General features: G+C 44.1%; 1 protein-coding gene across 1 annotated transcript in view; it reads right to left on the bottom strand.

Moving 5' to 3' along the window:
* The window catches only part of LOC134395086 (acylamino-acid-releasing enzyme-like), a 34,541-nt gene that overhangs the window by 9,939 nt on the left and 7,441 nt on the right, over positions 1–17,161 (bottom strand). The window contains exons 8-19 of the mRNA XM_063121083.1: positions 15,727–15,818; positions 14,876–14,916; positions 13,567–13,688; positions 10,814–10,874; positions 10,446–10,540; positions 8,878–8,929; positions 7,662–7,750; positions 6,615–6,753; positions 5,152–5,238; positions 3,968–4,048; positions 2,629–2,717; positions 469–659 (exon numbers count right to left, since the gene is read on the bottom strand). Of these exons, the coding sequence (XP_062977153.1) occupies positions 469–659; positions 2,629–2,717; positions 3,968–4,048; positions 5,152–5,238; positions 6,615–6,753; positions 7,662–7,750; positions 8,878–8,929; positions 10,446–10,540; positions 10,814–10,874; positions 13,567–13,688; positions 14,876–14,916; positions 15,727–15,818 (1,139 nt within the window). The remainder of the gene's footprint in view (positions 1–468; positions 660–2,628; positions 2,718–3,967; positions 4,049–5,151; positions 5,239–6,614; positions 6,754–7,661; positions 7,751–8,877; positions 8,930–10,445; positions 10,541–10,813; positions 10,875–13,566; positions 13,689–14,875; positions 14,917–15,726; positions 15,819–17,161) is intronic.

Below are 17,161 nucleotides of genomic sequence, written 5' to 3'. Positions count from 1 at the left end.
AGTGAAGAATCGCAGCGCCCTCCTCTTTTATTAGCGGGACCGCCCTTAGACTCACATGCCCCCAACAAAGAACAGGATGGTCGATAGAACGCAACCACAGAAATACACAGGAGGGAAAATAATCCAGACTTTCTGCGCTCCAAAAAGAAATAAAACATGGAGGATAAGAGCCGCAATGAGTGCAGGACGCAGACGACATCATGTAGATACCAGGCTGCAAAACTGCATACCAGGCATGGGGAGTGTGTGATAAATTGCTTGTGTGATAGTGCCCTGAGAGGAGAGGATTAGGGAGACTGACTCATGAGCGGAGACAGGATGAGGATGGGTAACAAAGTGGAGAGATCAATGTGTTAAAAACCTGAGAGAGAGAGACAGGAACAGGTTTGTGACAGGTAAGAGGACTCAGGATAAGTCAGGCTGTTGGGTTGGCTGAGGCAAAAACATTGGGAAAGGTAAGATCCTTACCAGTCAGGGATGTCAGAGGTCCCCAGTAGAGAGGCCATGTTGATAACAGGGCTCCTGAGTGCACAGACTTTGTACATCTCTGGGTATCGGCCAATCAAATGGCAACAGATAAAGCCACCATGAGAGCCTCCCCACAAGGCGATTCTATTTGGGTCCAGGGGCTCCATCTGCAGCGCCAACTCCACTGCCAGCTGTGAAAGCAGAACCGAGCAGAAGTCAGCTGTCTTCTCAGAGTCTGATGCAAACCAGACACAGTGCAGCAGGGGGTGCCGCCTCTGGCAGGGGAGGGGAATGCAGCCCTCAAAATTGGACTGGTGGTCTGTCATATCCACTCACATACATATTTCCACTCCCATCCATTCTTTGCACAACATAGAGGGATGAAATTCTTGAGGAAAGCTGGCAGAGAGAGGCTTATAGACTATGGGAAGCTAGAGATGGTCTGGTTTATCCTCCAGGATTCAAGGTACAGGGTCTGTTGTTCAACCAACTTGTCTCACACCCAACTAAGAAGTCCCATGCAATCCATCAAGCTGGCTGAGGTGACATAGTCAGGAGGACCTAACATGTACAGCTGCAATGAGAGGCAAAAACGAATGGAGGGGAAGAGATGGTCCCTGTATAGGCACGGGACCATAGAATATTGCAGACATGCTTTGCAATACCCAGAACTGTGATAATGGCTTCCTTCTGACTTAAAGGGGACCTGTGTGATCCTGACCTGTGAAATCATTAAGATCTTCAGAGGCAACCTTGGTGATTGCACTGCGGCCTGCAGATTGCCATCTTGCAGCAATCTGGAAGAAGGCCTTCTCCATGGTGGCACGGAATGCCTTCCCCCCTGGTATTTGGGGAGCGCCAAATGTAGGGTGGCCATATGGAAAGGAGGACAGGGCTCCTGTATCTTTAACAGTTGTATAGAAAAGGGAATTTCAGCAGGTGTTGTTTGCATGCATGCAGCACCTGGTGAAATTCCAGCTTCATTACAACAATTAAAGCTGCAGGAGCCCTGCCCTCTTTTCTGTCTGGTCAAGAGGGCAGGGCTCCTGCAGCTTTAACAGTTGTATTGAAAAGGGAATTTCACCAGGTGCTGCATGCATACAAATGACACCTGCAGAAATTCCCTTTTCTGTTCAACTGTTAAAGGTACAGGAGCTGTGTCTTCCTTTCCAGATGGTCAGCCAAGCCAAATGCTGTGTGCGTTCAGCTCCAACTGAAGACCCATCTCTTTACCCCAGCATTCCCTGATTGTGCTGCCCAGCCTGTTTGTTAAACATAGTGCTGTGAGTTTTAGTCTTAATGTTTTTATCAGTTTCATATGCCTTTTCCCCTGGCATAATAATATTTAAGCAATTATTAATTGAATTTTAATGTATATCACAATGAATTTAATGTCTTTTAATCTCTTTGTAAACCACTTAGAGATATTTTTAAGTATGGAAAAGGGCATATTTATTTATTACATTTTTATACCGCCCAATAGCCGAAGCTCTCTGGGCGGTTCACAAAAATTAAAACCATAATAAAACAAACAACAGGTTAAAAGCACAAATACAAAATACAGCATAAAAAGCACAACCAGGGTAAAACCACGCAGCAAAATTGATATAAGATTAAAATACAGAGTTAAAACAGTAAAATTTAAATTTAAGTTAAAATTAAGTGTTAAAATACTGAGAGAATAAAAAGAGAGAATAAATAAATAAAAATAAAAGATGGTTAGCCTGCTTTTATAAACAGGACAAATTGATATGCAATGTGGATGTTGCCATTTTTCTTTCCAAAACCTGGCCCTAGCCAGGTTCCTTACACTGCACTCAATATCCAAGGTCCTCCTCTGGGTGCCTACTCCGAGGGAAGCTCAGAGGATGGCAACAAGAGAGAGTGCCTTTTCTGTGGTGGCTCCCCAATTGTGGAACAATCTCCCCGAAGAGCCTGCATGGCGCTGACATTGTTATCTTTTCTCTTCTCCCAGGCATTTAGCAATATGTAATTAGCCTGGGTTTGTTTTTGTATGATTTTGTGGTTTAAATTTTTTGTATATTGTTTTTAAGTGTTTTTATCCTATGTAAACTGCCCAGAGAGCTTCAGCTATGGGGCGGCATACAAATGTAATAAATAATATAATAAATAATGGGAAAAGAAAGAAAAGGGGCTGACCTGAGTGTCCTCCACATCTTGCACCCCCACGTGGGATGTTAGTGACTCGATGCTGGCCTGACCGAAGCCCAGGGAGCCCCTGTAATTCACTGCTTAGACAAAAGCAAATTTAAGAAGTGAGAGAGGCCTGGGGCTTCAAGCAGCTTCCAGAGCTTCCTGGCACCTACAAGAGTGCTCAGCAGCAAGCAGCTGACAGAGGGGCAGCCCCCCACCCCTGCTGCTCGCTATAGCTTCATCCTGGTTTCCAAACCAGGATTGTAGGGAGATCTTAAACTGGCTTAACACCCTTTTAACAAACCAGGGAGCCTCCTCTCAAGCTGAGCGCACAGGTGGAGGAAGGGGAGGAGAGTGCACTAGAGATCACAGTTCATCCCAGCTCCAACCAACCCTGTTCCATGAGTTTTGGTCTTCTATTGATCTCAGCCTAATGCACTCAAGGGAAATTATTCATAGAATGTGCAAAAGAAGATCCAGCCTGATGCTCAAAGTGCACACATCGAGTGAACTGTTCAATCGAGCCAGAAAAAGGGCATTAAAGCAGGAAAAGAGCAGGGGGACAATGGGAAAGTGGTGGAGTAACATGGCAGGGAAGTATTTTCACACCGGACTCAGGACGTGGAACATTCTCCCTCTTATAAACCTTTGGTTTTAGCTCCTTAGGCTCAACTGTTTTCCCTCATCCCCTCCTTCCGGGCCATTCAGGGGAATCTCTTGTTCAGTTTGCCCCTTCGGCCACGACACACAAAGGCTATTTCCTTTGCCATATTGCCTTTCCAACTGGCAGATATATTTTCCTGGTAGAATAATTAATCAGATAATGGAAATATCTGGCTTAAACGAGGAGTGCTTCCAGATGAAAGGCTGTTAAACTTAGAAGGCACTGTGCAGTCATTCTGTCTTTTTCTCCTTAACAGATTTTCTGCAGTAAGAGGAAACGATGGAAGATCAGTGAGAAAACACAGGAAGGTTACAAGCGGAAAAGGAGAACGCCTGGACCCACCGTAAAATTTCATGAATGAGACAGGGCACTGGTGCCATAAAGGCCTCGTTTAGAAGCACCCCAGCTCTGCAGGGTTAGGGATAACTTCCTGGCCCATTTATTTTTGAGGGGTGGGGTGGGAGGGGGAATGGGGAAGTAGAGCAACCACAGGGATTCTCACATGCCCACCCTTCTGAAGCAAAGTCCCCACCACCACTCTGCCCTGTCCATCCATTACATAACTGTCCGAAGTACTGCACACAGGACTGCTGCACAAACAGTAAAGCACAGGTACTGACTAACTGGGTAAGTCCTTCGGGTAGCAAGGGGGAAGTGAACGCAGGGGTCGGAACTACTCACCCAGGAGCACAGCAAAACCCAGCCGGCAGAGACATGCCATGGTTGGACGCCAACAAGCATCAAAGACGGCATGTGGGCCACCTGGAAACAGAATGGCACAGCTGTACAGGGAAAGATCAGGGTGTGGTGTGGCGGCACCCACCCTCTGGAGGACCCTCCCTCATGCGGTTCGGGAGGCGGAAAACATCGTATCTTTTAAACATCTCCTGCAGACATACCTTTTTACACAGGCTTTCCCTGGTCTTTAATGTAGCTGGTTTTATATTGCCTTTTAAACTTTTAATGTTTTGAATTTATACTTGCGTTTTATGGTTTTTAATTGTGCATTGCCCAGAGAGCTTCAGCTGATGGGCAGTATAAAAATGTAATAAATAAATAAATAAATAAAAATTCTCCATATTCTGGATAACAGCTCTGAGAAGCAAATGCTTTCATACACCCTCTTCCATAGCAGGAGCTGAGAGATCCAGGGTTATGGGCAAAGGAGAAACCAAGCTATAGGGTAGGAGTAGCCATGCCCACCAAAGCAGATGGCTACTCCTACCCTTCAGATTTCAGAAGGAATTAAGATTTCCTCTCTCCTTAGAGAAAATAGAAAATGTAAGTATGTCCATCTTTGATGGTCGCTTAACAAAAAATGGAAAGAACCTGGAAAGAACTGTCAGGGCATGATAAGAGCTTATTCAGTCAACAGAAGTGTTAGCAGAACCACCTCCATTTTTAACAGGAAACTGTAAAATCTCCATTGCACACCAAGCAAAATGTCATAATGCCCTGTATGAGAATGTCTCCTTGTGTGCGTCCTTGCATCCTTGATTACTAATATAAACAAGAGTCCTGGCTCCAGCTGTCTGTGTCGAAGTTAACTCTCTGTAACTTACTGTCAGGCCAAAGGTATTGTTTACAGGACTGTTTAGCATAATTAGCTATGCCCCAGTGTTATGTTCTGATTGGTTAATGCTGCTACTGGGCCCTGCCCCTTGAAAGCTTTAATACTGTACCATATTCCCTATGTCTTTTGTCTGATTGCTCCCTTTGAAGAGACCAGGCCTTGATTACTAATCAATAAAGCGCTTTTGAACCCTCTGTCGTTGGAATGGTGGAGTCGTGCTTAAGGGCTGTTTGGATCTCGTCCTTGGGTGAAAAGAACATTGATCTAACAGAAGGGAGCTACTGTGACTCACCATGTGGAGAAACGACAAGGGGAAAAGCCTTTTCCCCCTTTTTGCTTCCTCGAGGACTCAGCAACACAGCTTCAAATGCCTGGCCAGCTGCAAGAAAGGCCACATGTGAGCTGCTGAACACCTGCTTCCAAGTAGCCCCAGGGGAGACCACTGCAGTCCATGGCTCTACATGCATGCCTCCATCTTTTCCTTTCCAAGCATAGCCTGCCACCTGTTCAGAGTCCCTACTGTAAGAGGAGGCCCCAAGGTTTTCTCCCAGCCCAAGATATTTTTGTTCCAGAGAGAGAAAATCCAAATCCCATCTCTACCCTGGTAAAATAATATAAAAGCTGCTGCTTCCCTCCCAGTGTTTGCCTGAGGTGGCCTTATGTACACACCTGGGTGCTAGCTCAGCCCAAATGTTACGCGTGAGGAAATCGGACCTGGTTACACATCAACCTTCCATTCTCTATTTCATAATCACCAGTACAGCACCAGTAGGACTATAACAACTTCCAACCTGTCCCACCTTTAAATTAGAACACAAGTTGGGGAAAGCAACATACATCAGCATATCTCCTTTCAGTGCAATGCCAAGTCCTTCTCATTTGTCTTCTACAGCTCAAGCATTATAGTGAAACTCCGGGCCAAGAATTCAGGCTCATCAAATTCTTACTCATTCATCCTGTTTATCCTCGTTTGGATTGCTCCAGAACTCCAGAGCAAGTTGATGAATCTATCTTGCTAGGCCTATTACTAGGTCAAGATCAGACTTAACTTTAGCCAGATGTCAAGAAAAGAATGAATAAGTGTTGTAGCTTCTCTGTGAGGTAGCCCTCATCACTGAAACAACCAGAAGGTACTCAATCCAAAAAGAAAAACAGAAGCATTTCAAGATAGCCCCTGGGAAACTGCGCCTGAAAAAAGTAGTGGTTTGACTTTTGAGAAGAGCCTTGGATGCTGAATATATGAACCCCATGGGAGGGACAGCTTCATAGTCAGTGGTTGAAGTTGATACAGATAGTGCTGGTAGAAACTGTTTGGCAGTTTGGCATTTCTAACATTGGAGGACGGTCTTATGTTATTGATAATAGAATGCAATTCTTCACAGCTGTGAAAGTATTTATTTGTATTTTGTCCCCAGTGTTGTGCTATATGCTGTTTTGTTTTAATGTAAGAATGTTTTTAAATGTCTGTATTTTGTTACATTGTAGGCAGGCCCTGAAGAAGAAGGCTTGCTCTCTAAAATGTTGGGCAAGCACACCATAAAACGGGCATTTTTGTGACCGTCGTTTCCTCCCACTCTCTGAAGCCCTCACCACCACAAGCCTGGCTGTTCCCCTAAACTGCATTTTGCCAGGCAGCTGTTTAGCCCCGTTTAGGAACAACTAACTGCAAAAAACCCCAAACCCACCATAAATTGCATTGGCCTGGATAAGGGAGACATAGGCCTGGGTGCAGGCTCCATGATTCTGCTTCCTTACTGTATGGGCTGCCCTCCTCAGACACAGGAGGATGCACTGTGAGGATTTTCCATTCCATATCTGGCAGTACAGAGGCTTCCTCCACACTCATCCACTGCAGTTCCAGCTCACTCCCTGCAGGAGGAAGCACACCCACCTTCTACAAAATAGAGAATATTCTGTTATTAGGAGCAGCAGGTAGTGATGCTGCAAACTCTCGTAAGATCTCTTAGCATTGTAAGTGGCCTATATAGCAGTAACTCTATCCTCAATGGTTTATGTAACTGTTGCAAAACATGAGTGGATTTGCTTGCTGGCTTGTTTCTCAATGGCTGTATTCAAATATATTCAATTCTCATGACAAAGCATGGGTTTGTGAGGAGTGGCCAAGCCAAGATATAAAACCACAGTTCAAAGCTGGTTTGCACTAACAGTGGTTTGCCATGTTATGTCTGAATTCAAAAACTCTTGTCAAATCAGTTATGGTCATTGCTCTGCCTCAAGAGGCGGCTGCCCCATAGAGATGGGAGTGAACATATGGATTTATGAAGGTGAGTGGAAAACAAAAGCAGACAAACAACTCTAAACCACGACTTATCTATGGTATGTCTTGAAGTTCAAAACATGGTGTGGGTTTTTGACTATGATTGGCATGCATTGTGGTTTGGCGTGATATCTAAATTGAGCCTGTGTCTTTTATGAGTCTGTATTCTGAGGACAAGTCCATGGGCACAAGAGTTTGGGCTGAGATGTCTTTTGGCAGCTATTCCCTAAGTCACACTGTTGTCTGTCTTTACCTTGTTGTACACAGTTAATCAAAACAAACCACCCATATGAAGGAAATATCCGAACTTCTTATTTTACTTAATTTTGGGCTAAAACCTTTCCAAAACATTTATTTAGGAAGAGGACACACAAAATATTTCCACATGTAAGCATTATGGGGAAAAAAGCACAGCAAAGATGCTAGCTCACCACCAGCATCTGCTGATTTTATCATGGTCCAAAGAAAAGGGAAATGGAAGCCTGCAGCAACCCACTCCTTGACCTGCCAGGAAAGTTTCTTACCAGGCTTGGAGGGCAATTAGGAGAAGAACAGCTCGCCACCATGAGATCCTGCTGAATTCCCAGCAGAGTCCAGCTACCTTCTAGTGTGCCTAGGGTGGGGCAGCAAGAAAATTGCTTAGGATTTATCTGGGCTGTCAGTGACCCAACAAGTGAAAGTTCTCATCCAAGATAACGGTGCAACACCTAATCTGCACGGAATGGACGGGAAAGGCCTGGGAGAGGGAGAGAGAAAGCCTGGTGCACAGTCAGGACAAACACTATAGCCCTGCCATACTGCTGTTTCTTTGAAAAGAAAAGGAAAAGAATAAGGTGGATGTGTGGTCTAGTCCCTGGATGGGGGAGCACATTCTCTTCAAAAAATAAGATCAAATAACGATATTTAAAAACAAAGGTTCACAAAGAGGGTCCTGCTGCAAGGGGAGAAGATCACTAGCTTTATTTAAAGCTAGAGGAGCAGTCCTGTGCTGGCATAATATATTGGAGCAGGGATTCACTTGGTCAGCTACTATTATTTAAAGGGAACTCCTTCTGAATGGGGAAAGTGCTGGAAGGGTTGTGTTGAAAACCTGACTGTCATATTGCAGGAGCAAAAAAAGGAAGGAAGGAAGCAGCTACACGAGGCTTGCTGATTCTAAGCCAGGCCGAGTCGGTCCTAGAGCAGCACCAATTGCATGCACAGAGAGTAGTGTCAAACTTTTAGCAGCTGCATTGACCTCAGAAGAGGTTCCCTTATAAGGCTGAAAACTAGATCTGGCATCATGGGTTACTAGAAGGCTGATTGTATCACTCTCTGATAGGTCTTGTTGAGAATCTAGCATGACTACAGGAGGTAGAAGAACTTGCTTGTGGCCATCACAGCTCCAATCTTTTCCGGCGACGCTTCAAGACGGACAGCTCCAATCAAAAGGCATAGTTCAGCTATTCTGCCTTTTTCTCCTTAACAGTTTTTTTGTGGAAAGAAAAATGATGGAAGAAGCGATTAAAAAATTGGAAGGATTACAGGTTGAAGACAAAGTTGTCTGGATCAATAAAATAATTCCATATATGAGGCAGGGTGGTTACATGTTAAAATGTATGCACCCTAGGAGATAATAGAGCTCTGAAATGGGCAGAAGTACTAGATTACAGAAGCCTTTTTATTGTGTCTGGCATTTGGAACAGATCTCAGGAAATACAAAGCAGCTCATGCAACCTTCAAGCCAAGATTTGATTATACCTGCTGTAATTGACTTCACACTCCCCAGTTTGGTATCCACAACCAGCAGTTCCTGCAAGACATGGTAAAGCAAGTCTATGAATGGGAAAGTAGCTGCTGAGCTACAGAAACCCATTAATAGTGGGAAAGGCTGTTCCTCACATTTCCTTCCCCACCCCAGATATATGATTAAGAGCAATCATATGTGGGCACTTGGCCCCACACACCCTCTCATCATCTAGAAGCCTTCAAGAGGCAGCTGGACAACCATCTGTCAGGGATGCTTTAGGGTGGATTCCTGCATTGAGCAGGGGGTTGGACTCGATGGCCTTGTAGGCCCCTTCCAACTCTGCTATTCTATGATTCTATGATCTCAGGGGAGCTAAAGTACCTCATAGGTCTTTACCGGAGGAGGCATTCCTGCGGTTGTGGCTAATTCTTATTCAACAAGGGTGTTGAAAAAAGAAGCAATGCATGGACAGAGTTTATGGGAGGCTTTGATAAGGAATCCTGGATTGCTGCAAGTTCTCATGCTTCTGGAGAAGAAAAGACTGCTGTGCTAATTCTACTAAGAATTTTATCATGTGCCACAAGGGCTCTGATCATTGGTTTGGCCTATAGCGGGAGGGAGTAAAATCACCCTGGAAATGACCAAACGGTTCCATTTTCAACAACTGGTTTAGAATTGGAGCAGATGGCCCTTGAGCATACCTGAATGGTGAAGAGGCCAGTTCGACATGGTGTGAAACAGAATGAAACTGGATATGTATTAAATCTCTAAGCATTCCTTAGAACAAAACCCAAAAACAGGGTCTTCCCAATATCCCCTGTACTTACAAATATTATGAGCTGGGTGGCCTATATACCTGGCTGTTACATTGTCCTTTTAGAATATTATTCAAAGCAATATGCATACACTGGTTGTGCTTTTATATTGTATTTTATATCATGTTTTTATACTGTTGTTTTATACTTTGAATGGTTTTAATTTTTGTGAACTGCCCAGAGAGCTTCGGCTATTGGGCGGTATAGAAATATATGTGTTTGTGTGTGTATGTGTGTGTATCCCAAACCTGAACTTCCAGCTTTTTTCCTCTCTAATTTCAATTGACAGATACCTTCTCCTAGGAGTCTTTACTGTCACTCTCACCTTAGAAGCAATTTCAAGTTCAGCAGCCGTGGCTCTCTTCCCTAAATTTAAATAATGTTTGGCTCTCACATTCCTGGAAACTATATACTGGCTAGAATGCTTTATTGGGACATGATTCAAATCCATGTTTAGCTACCAAGCTTACTTTGCAGCTTTCTCTTTCTCAATCTAACTTACTTCTTGAGGGTGATTGGTGTCTAAAATGCTGCTTGAAGCCTCTTTGCAGAATACAGATGTACATATATACATACATTTACTCTAAGGCCAACTGTTCTGCATTCACACCATATATACCCAGACGTCTTGCTGTACTCTTCTCTTTGGCTTTTTTTTATGCTACTGCAAACCTTCAGGGATGATAGGTGAGAGAACAGATCTGTAGCCCTTTTGTTGGCCCCCTTTTTTCATACCCAAAGCCTCCCTGCTAGTGTCAACATACCTTCCTACTCCTCTGAGGAGTGCTTAGCAGGACTCTATTGTTGTCGCTGGCCCAGCAAAGCAGGGGCAATGACCCCGAGTAAATCCCGAAAAAACCTTAAAGGGAGAAGACAGACCTTGTGGAGACGTTTGGTACAATGCAAGTAAAACAGGGATGAAGCCAGGAATTTTAGGTGAAGTGGAGGAGGTATTAGAAAAAGCTACCATGTGGGAATACGTTGTGAATCCAAAACAATACCTTAGTATTTGGGGGTGGCAGGGTTGTATGTGGCGGCAGGAGATGTGTGGTTGTACTGAGGTGAAATGACAAGGTCATCAGAAAAAGCAACCCCCAAGTTTTCATGTTCAGACTCTGTAATTGAGACTTACCAGCCGTGGCAGTCCTGACTATGTCCACCACAGTGGATGTGAGCTTTGTTTGCCAGTTGAGCTATACAGGAGAGAAGAACAGAAAGACAGACATGAGGAATTTCTCCTAACTCTCAGATTTCAGTATTGGCCTTATAATTCCATTGTTACATAACCACTAGCTAGAAACAAGAATAGTTGCTGTAACTATTGGGTTTTTTTAAATTAAAGTTTGCCTAGCAATAGATGATACTGAAAACATCCCCACTATTGGTTGACAGTATTGTGACATCATGATTCAATTTCCACATTTATGGCTGATCAATTTCCTGCTTATTCCATTTGATTCTCTGCTATCTCCTGTCAGATCCCTGAGGTAAGGAAGTTGAAGTGTTTTAGATGGAATAAAGACAGGGTCTTTGTTTCTCCTGCCCTTCCTGATCAATCTGCTGCCATGTTGTAGGCCACAAACATTCTGCCTTGACACAGCAGGCTTTTTGAATATTTGAAGTTTACAGTCCTTGTTCAGGTGAGAGATGGAAGAGGAACTGAGGAACTGTCTTTCCCAACTCCATTTCAAAGCAACCCGTAAGGTTTATTTATTTATTTCATTTATACCTCATCTTTTCCTCCAAGGAGCCCAAGGTGGCATGGGGACTAGAACCCAGATCTCCTCAGTTCCAGTCCAACACTCTAACCACTGCACCACACTGGCTCTCCTTGGAGGTTGGAGCAGTAAAAAGCAGAAGCAGGGAATGGCATCCAGGGGCAAGGATTACTAGATATGAGTGAAGGAAGCCATGGTAGTTGTGTAATTTGCAGTCTTGATTGACTCTCATGTTGCAGGGAATTCATAGCTGCTATGACAACCTTGGGGCTGTCTAGACATGCCATCAGCCCAACACATGTAAAGGACACATGCTTGATCTGGGCAAGAGAATGGTGATCTGAAAGTGGGGGAAATTAAGATCTATCCCTTTGTCACTGAGGTTTAAACCTTTATCAGCCTTTCCTCTTTGCCAGGGCTGGGGAGTCATTAAAATGGTACCCCCTCAGAGTCTAATGGACTCTGATGGATTCCAGAAGGCTCTGAAGGATTTTCCTACTGATATGGCTGGTCCTCCTGTTGAAGCTCAGGTGTTCCTGTTGAAGCTCTGTGGAATGCAGATGTGACTCAGGTGGTCGACACAATCGTGCCCAAGCACACGCTCGCTTTGAGCAGAGCCCGGCCAGCTCCTTGGTATATATCTGAGCTGAGGGGAATGAAGCAAGAAGGGAGACAGCTAGAACACAGGTGGAGGAAAACTCATGCTGAGTCTGATCCAATACAGGTTAGAGCTCATTATTGAACCGTCTCTGTGGCAAAGAGATGGTTCTTTTCCACCAGCATTGCATCTTCTCAGTGTCATCCAGCAGAACTTTTCTGAGTGGTTCATGGCCAGCTACACTCTGGGCCAGGGAAACTATGGAACCCTTGGTAGAACACTGTGATGAGTTTGCATGGCACTTTGAAGACAAAGTCACTCAGATTCATCATGAATTGGACACCATGATTAATGCAGTTCCATTAGTAAATGCATCCAGAGCACTTTGGTTCAATTTTATTAGATGAGTTTCACTTATTGAGACCCAAGGATGTGGACAAGGCACTTGGGGCCAGCCTATCTGAAAGATCACCCTCCCATATGTACCTGATAGGATCTTAAGATCATCTTCAGGGGTCCTTTTTTGTGAGCCCCTGCCAAAGGAAGTGAGGCGGGTGGCTGCCAGGAAGAGGGCCTTTTCTACTATGGCACCCTGGCTGTGGAATGAACTCGCTAGAGAGGTTTACTTGGTGCCTATGTTGTATTCCTTTAGGTGCCAGGTGAAACTCCTTTTTATTTTCCTCGTATTTTAGCATCCTAGTCTTTTAGCTCTGCTGTTTTAAACCTGTATTTTAAATCTCTGCATTGCTGCTCAGTTTTATTCTGGTTTTACTTTTATACTGTGGCTTTAAGCTTCCATGTTTTATATTTTATGCTATATCTTGTGGTTTAATTCTTGTGAACCGCCCAGAGAGCTTCGGCTATTGGCCGGTATAGAAATGAAATGAAATGAAATAAATAAGGGGCAAAAATATTTATTTGTTTGTTACATTTATATACCGACCCATAGCTGAAGCTCTCTGGGCGGTTTACAAAAGTTAAAAACAGTAAACATTAAAAGTATACAAAATTTAAAAACATAAGAACAACAGTATAAAAATAACAGTATCCATTTAAAAACAACAGTTCTGGGGGTCCGTTAAAAAACAAACTTCGCCTGGGAGAAGAGAAAAGTCTTGACCTGGCACCTAAAAGATAACAGTGTTGGTGCCAGGTGAACCTCATCGGGGAGATCATTTCACAGTCGGGGGGCCACCACCGAAAAGGCCCTCTCCCTTGTTGCCATCCTCCGAGCTTCCCTCAGAGTAGGCACTCGGAGGAGGACCTTAGATATTGAGCGCAGTGTACGGGTAGGTTCATGTCAGGAGAGGCGTTTGATCAGGTATTGTAGTCCCAAGCCACGTAGAGCTTTATAGGTTAAAACTAGCACCTTGAATTAGGCTTGGAAACGTATAGGCAGCCAATGCAAGCGGGCCGGAATTGGTGTTATATATTCTAACATGATAGAAGACCTGGAGGGTTGTCTATAGATTGTGGAGATAGGGGTTATGGATGGATTGAAGCTTCTTCCACTTGCTTTCTCAACTTTAGTGGGTGGTGGGAGAGAAAATCCTTTCTCAGGGCACTCACCATCTGTAGCTTTAGGCACTGGCAATGAGGCCCAAATACTGGCCCCTCCAAGTACACCAGGTGAGCTCTGTCAGGACTGAGCCGAGGAGAGGAGACAGCCTGGTCATCTGAGGATAGCAGCTCTGCAACCACACAGTGATAATAGAGGATTAGGGGTAGAGTCCTGTCTAAGTGAAGTTACAGTTCTGAAGAGGAGAGTCTTTTGATCTCATAAAAGCAATTGGCCCAAAGCTCGCAGGTGATGAGATTATCAGAAGAGTAATGGTTGGTCATCTGAATTTTCCTTCTAAAAAGCCCCCATTGCTGCCCTTTCAAGGCATCTTCTGACAACACATTGCTTTTACTCACATTTTAAAAATATAGAAAAGGAGCAACATAGCAGCTTAAGAAACTTTATATACCTTTGGAATACCAAATAGGTTCGAGAAGTTCTAAGAGCTTTGCAAGCCATGTGTCTCATACTTGAATTGTAGCTGGCTCTTCAAACATTAGAAAACTACATGTCTCTGGGCATTAACTGGCTTCTTCATGAAAGGTAAGTATGGAAAAACTATCAGAAGTGGGTGTTGCTAGGTTGCAGAATCTTGCTGAGGATGCGACTCCTGTGGCTTTCACAGTTGCACAGGAGGAATATGGTAGACAAGGTTTTTCCTTTGCACTATTATGACAGGAAAAGTTGTACCTACTAACATTCACCCTTTTGTGCAGCAATTGTAATCGCTCAATACCTTGAGCTCCTTTCTATTGGTATCAGAGGTAACTCCTATTAAATTAAACAAAAAAGTACTTTTATTGGCGGGGCAGACTATTTTGTGACATGCTACACTGCTAAATTTACTACATTCACTCTAGGGCAGAAGATGACTTTTATCTTGACAGATGACAATATAGGCCATTGCGTTTGGTTATCTTAAAAACGTTTAAAATATACAATCAGTTGTTGACTGTTAACTATTACTTATTTTTCCTATTTATATTTACCCTGTTATTTTATTCTTTTTTTGTATGCTAACACTATGTATCTCACTTGGTCTGTGTTTTTATTCTGATGTATTTGCAAGAGCCTGGTTGGCTACTGAGCAATAAATTACAGGCACCAGTTCCCTGACCTATATTTGAATGTAATATAGGCCTATCTAATTTTGCAAAAACTCTTGCGACAGAGTCAGGAGGTCAGGAAATCTACTCTGGGCTCCAAATAGCTGAGAAGCTACAAATTCATACACACACGAAGAGGAAACTCTGAAAGGAATGCCATTGCATAGAGGGACAAGGGGCAGACTTAACAGCAACCTCTGAGGTGACTTACCACAGCTACCTTTGGAGAGATCCAAGAGAAATAGGGCCGACCTAAGGCAGGGAGAGTGAATGGTGAGGACTCTCCAAATAGGAATGTTTTCCACCACCTACCCCCACACCAAAACAACCCTATGAGGAATTGAATATATTACAATGGGTCCAAATTTACATGTTCTGAACTTAACAGGAAAACAAAGCTGAGGATTTGGAGGCCTGCAACCACCTTCCCTTCATCCCACATTAAGGGATGTCCTTAGGGTTTGTATTCCATAGAACAAGGTACCTTAGGGAGGTCCTTCTTTAAGAAATTTCCATCAAGGAAAGATTAGGCTTTCCTTGTCAGTGAACCCCAAGTTGGCATGCTTCAGATGTATTGGACTACAATCCCCCCGATCATGGCCAGCTAGCATATCTATGATAGGTACAAGGCTGCAGAAAGCTATTTTAGGTAGAGGGTTATCCCAGTCTTCCCCAACCTGTTTTCCAGATGTTGTGGACTTCAGCTCCAGCCAACATGGAAAATGGTCAGAAATCCTGGGAGTTGTAGTCCAAAACATCTGGAGGGCACCAGGTTGGAAAAGGCAGGGTTATCCTGTTTTCAGAAGGGCAGGGATAGATTTCGATATTCAAAACCTATGATGATCACTTCCATAGGTCTAAATTTCAGAAATGATTGGAGAGCATTGACTTGAGATCTCATTAGAGTTCATGATATGGTTTTCTCTTCATCCTTTCACAGGAGACTTAAAGTGCGCCCTCTGAATTTTCCTGGATGCAGTGGCTGGTCCTGGTGCAGCCAATCAAAGAATAAGATCCAGGGTATGTTATTTCACATGCATGGGCCAATGAGGCCTCACTTACCTTCTGTTGGAGCAAGCATTCAATCCCAGTCTGAAGGGCTCGTGCCACCAGCCAACAAACACTATGCCCTTGTCATCTGGGGACCACAAGGCCTGGCCAGAGAAGGAAAGCCAAAGTATTAGCCAAGGGCATTGGGATGTGCAATCTGATGGGCTCTTCTGTGTCTCTAGGATCCCCTTATATTATGTGCAGAATGTCAATGCAATTGATAAGATTTCTCAACAAAGTCCTTTACTGGGAATTGGTCCGATTCTCAGGGCTACTGTTAGACAGCAAGTCCCCAAGGACTGGGTTACAGACTTCTTCCTGGTTAGAAGCATTTGCAAACAAATAGCATGGGAGATATGTGACTCTACCTACGCAGCAACTGAAGGGACAGGGGATGGGGTGGGAAAAGTAGCATTTTCCCCAGTAGGCTCCTGCTGAACTCCAGCCTCTCTTGCTTGAGCTGACCTGGCATGAATGCATATGTCCCTTATATCCACTACCAAAGGACTGAAATAGTGATGTGCTCCCTTCAGAGGTTTAAGGCTGTGTGTGTGGCTGGGTTGAAGCATGGCACGAAGATCAAACTGCGTATTACATGAATAACACTTTTTTAAAAAAGAAGTGTGCTTAGAACTGCTTTTATTTTGAAGGAAAAGCAGCTAAAGGCCTTGACATAGCTCTGTGTTCCCGATGTGGACTAGGGGCTCATTTTCTTGTTGAGGATTTCACACACACCCTGGCTCCCCACCACCATCACCGCCCAGGGTGCGGTTTGCCATGATCAAAATGGGTGCTTCTCAGTGAGGCTTTTATTGTGTAATCACTCTGCCTCGTTCACATAATTTTACGGAGGGTCCAGATGATGTTGATGGGTACTTCCAGGTGGAGGGCTACCAATTAGAATCAATGGATTTTCTGTTGTAAAGAAAAAGATGGGAGGAACAGTGGGAAAAAGAGAGTTACAAGTGGAAGACTATGGTATCTGGACACACACCCACACACAAAAGTACACACCCACCCACACACAAAAGATAAAGCAGGGCAATGGAGCAATAAAAGCCTTGACTGGACACACTCACCATCTTCCGTTGGTAACCCTCTCGTGTTTGCCCAACACTTTTCCCATCGTTTTTCTTACCACAGAAGTTCTGTTAAGGAAGGAAAGACAGAATAGCTCCACAGTGCTAGGCGCCCTCCACCTGAAAGCACCCACTGGAAACTTCCACATTGGTGCACGGAGATGATGTGATAGCAGCTTGTCCAAAACAGATTATCAGCTGCAACTGGCAATGAGACTGGAGTTTAAAGAAGCAGACTTTATTTCCCTACCTGACTTTGGGGCAAGCTGGCTTTGTACATTCACAGCACATATTGTGAGGATATGGAAGGTCATATGACTGACTCCCTGTTCAGTCCAATGCTGGAGCCCAATTTAAAGACAAGGCTC

Source organism: Elgaria multicarinata, chromosome 3, assembly GCF_023053635.1.
Source record: "Elgaria multicarinata webbii isolate HBS135686 ecotype San Diego chromosome 3, rElgMul1.1.pri, whole genome shotgun sequence".
NCBI lineage: Eukaryota > Metazoa > Chordata > Lepidosauria > Squamata > Anguidae > Elgaria > Elgaria multicarinata.
Note: the sequence above shows the minus strand (reverse complement) of the source record. Positions and strands in the feature narration are given on the sequence as shown.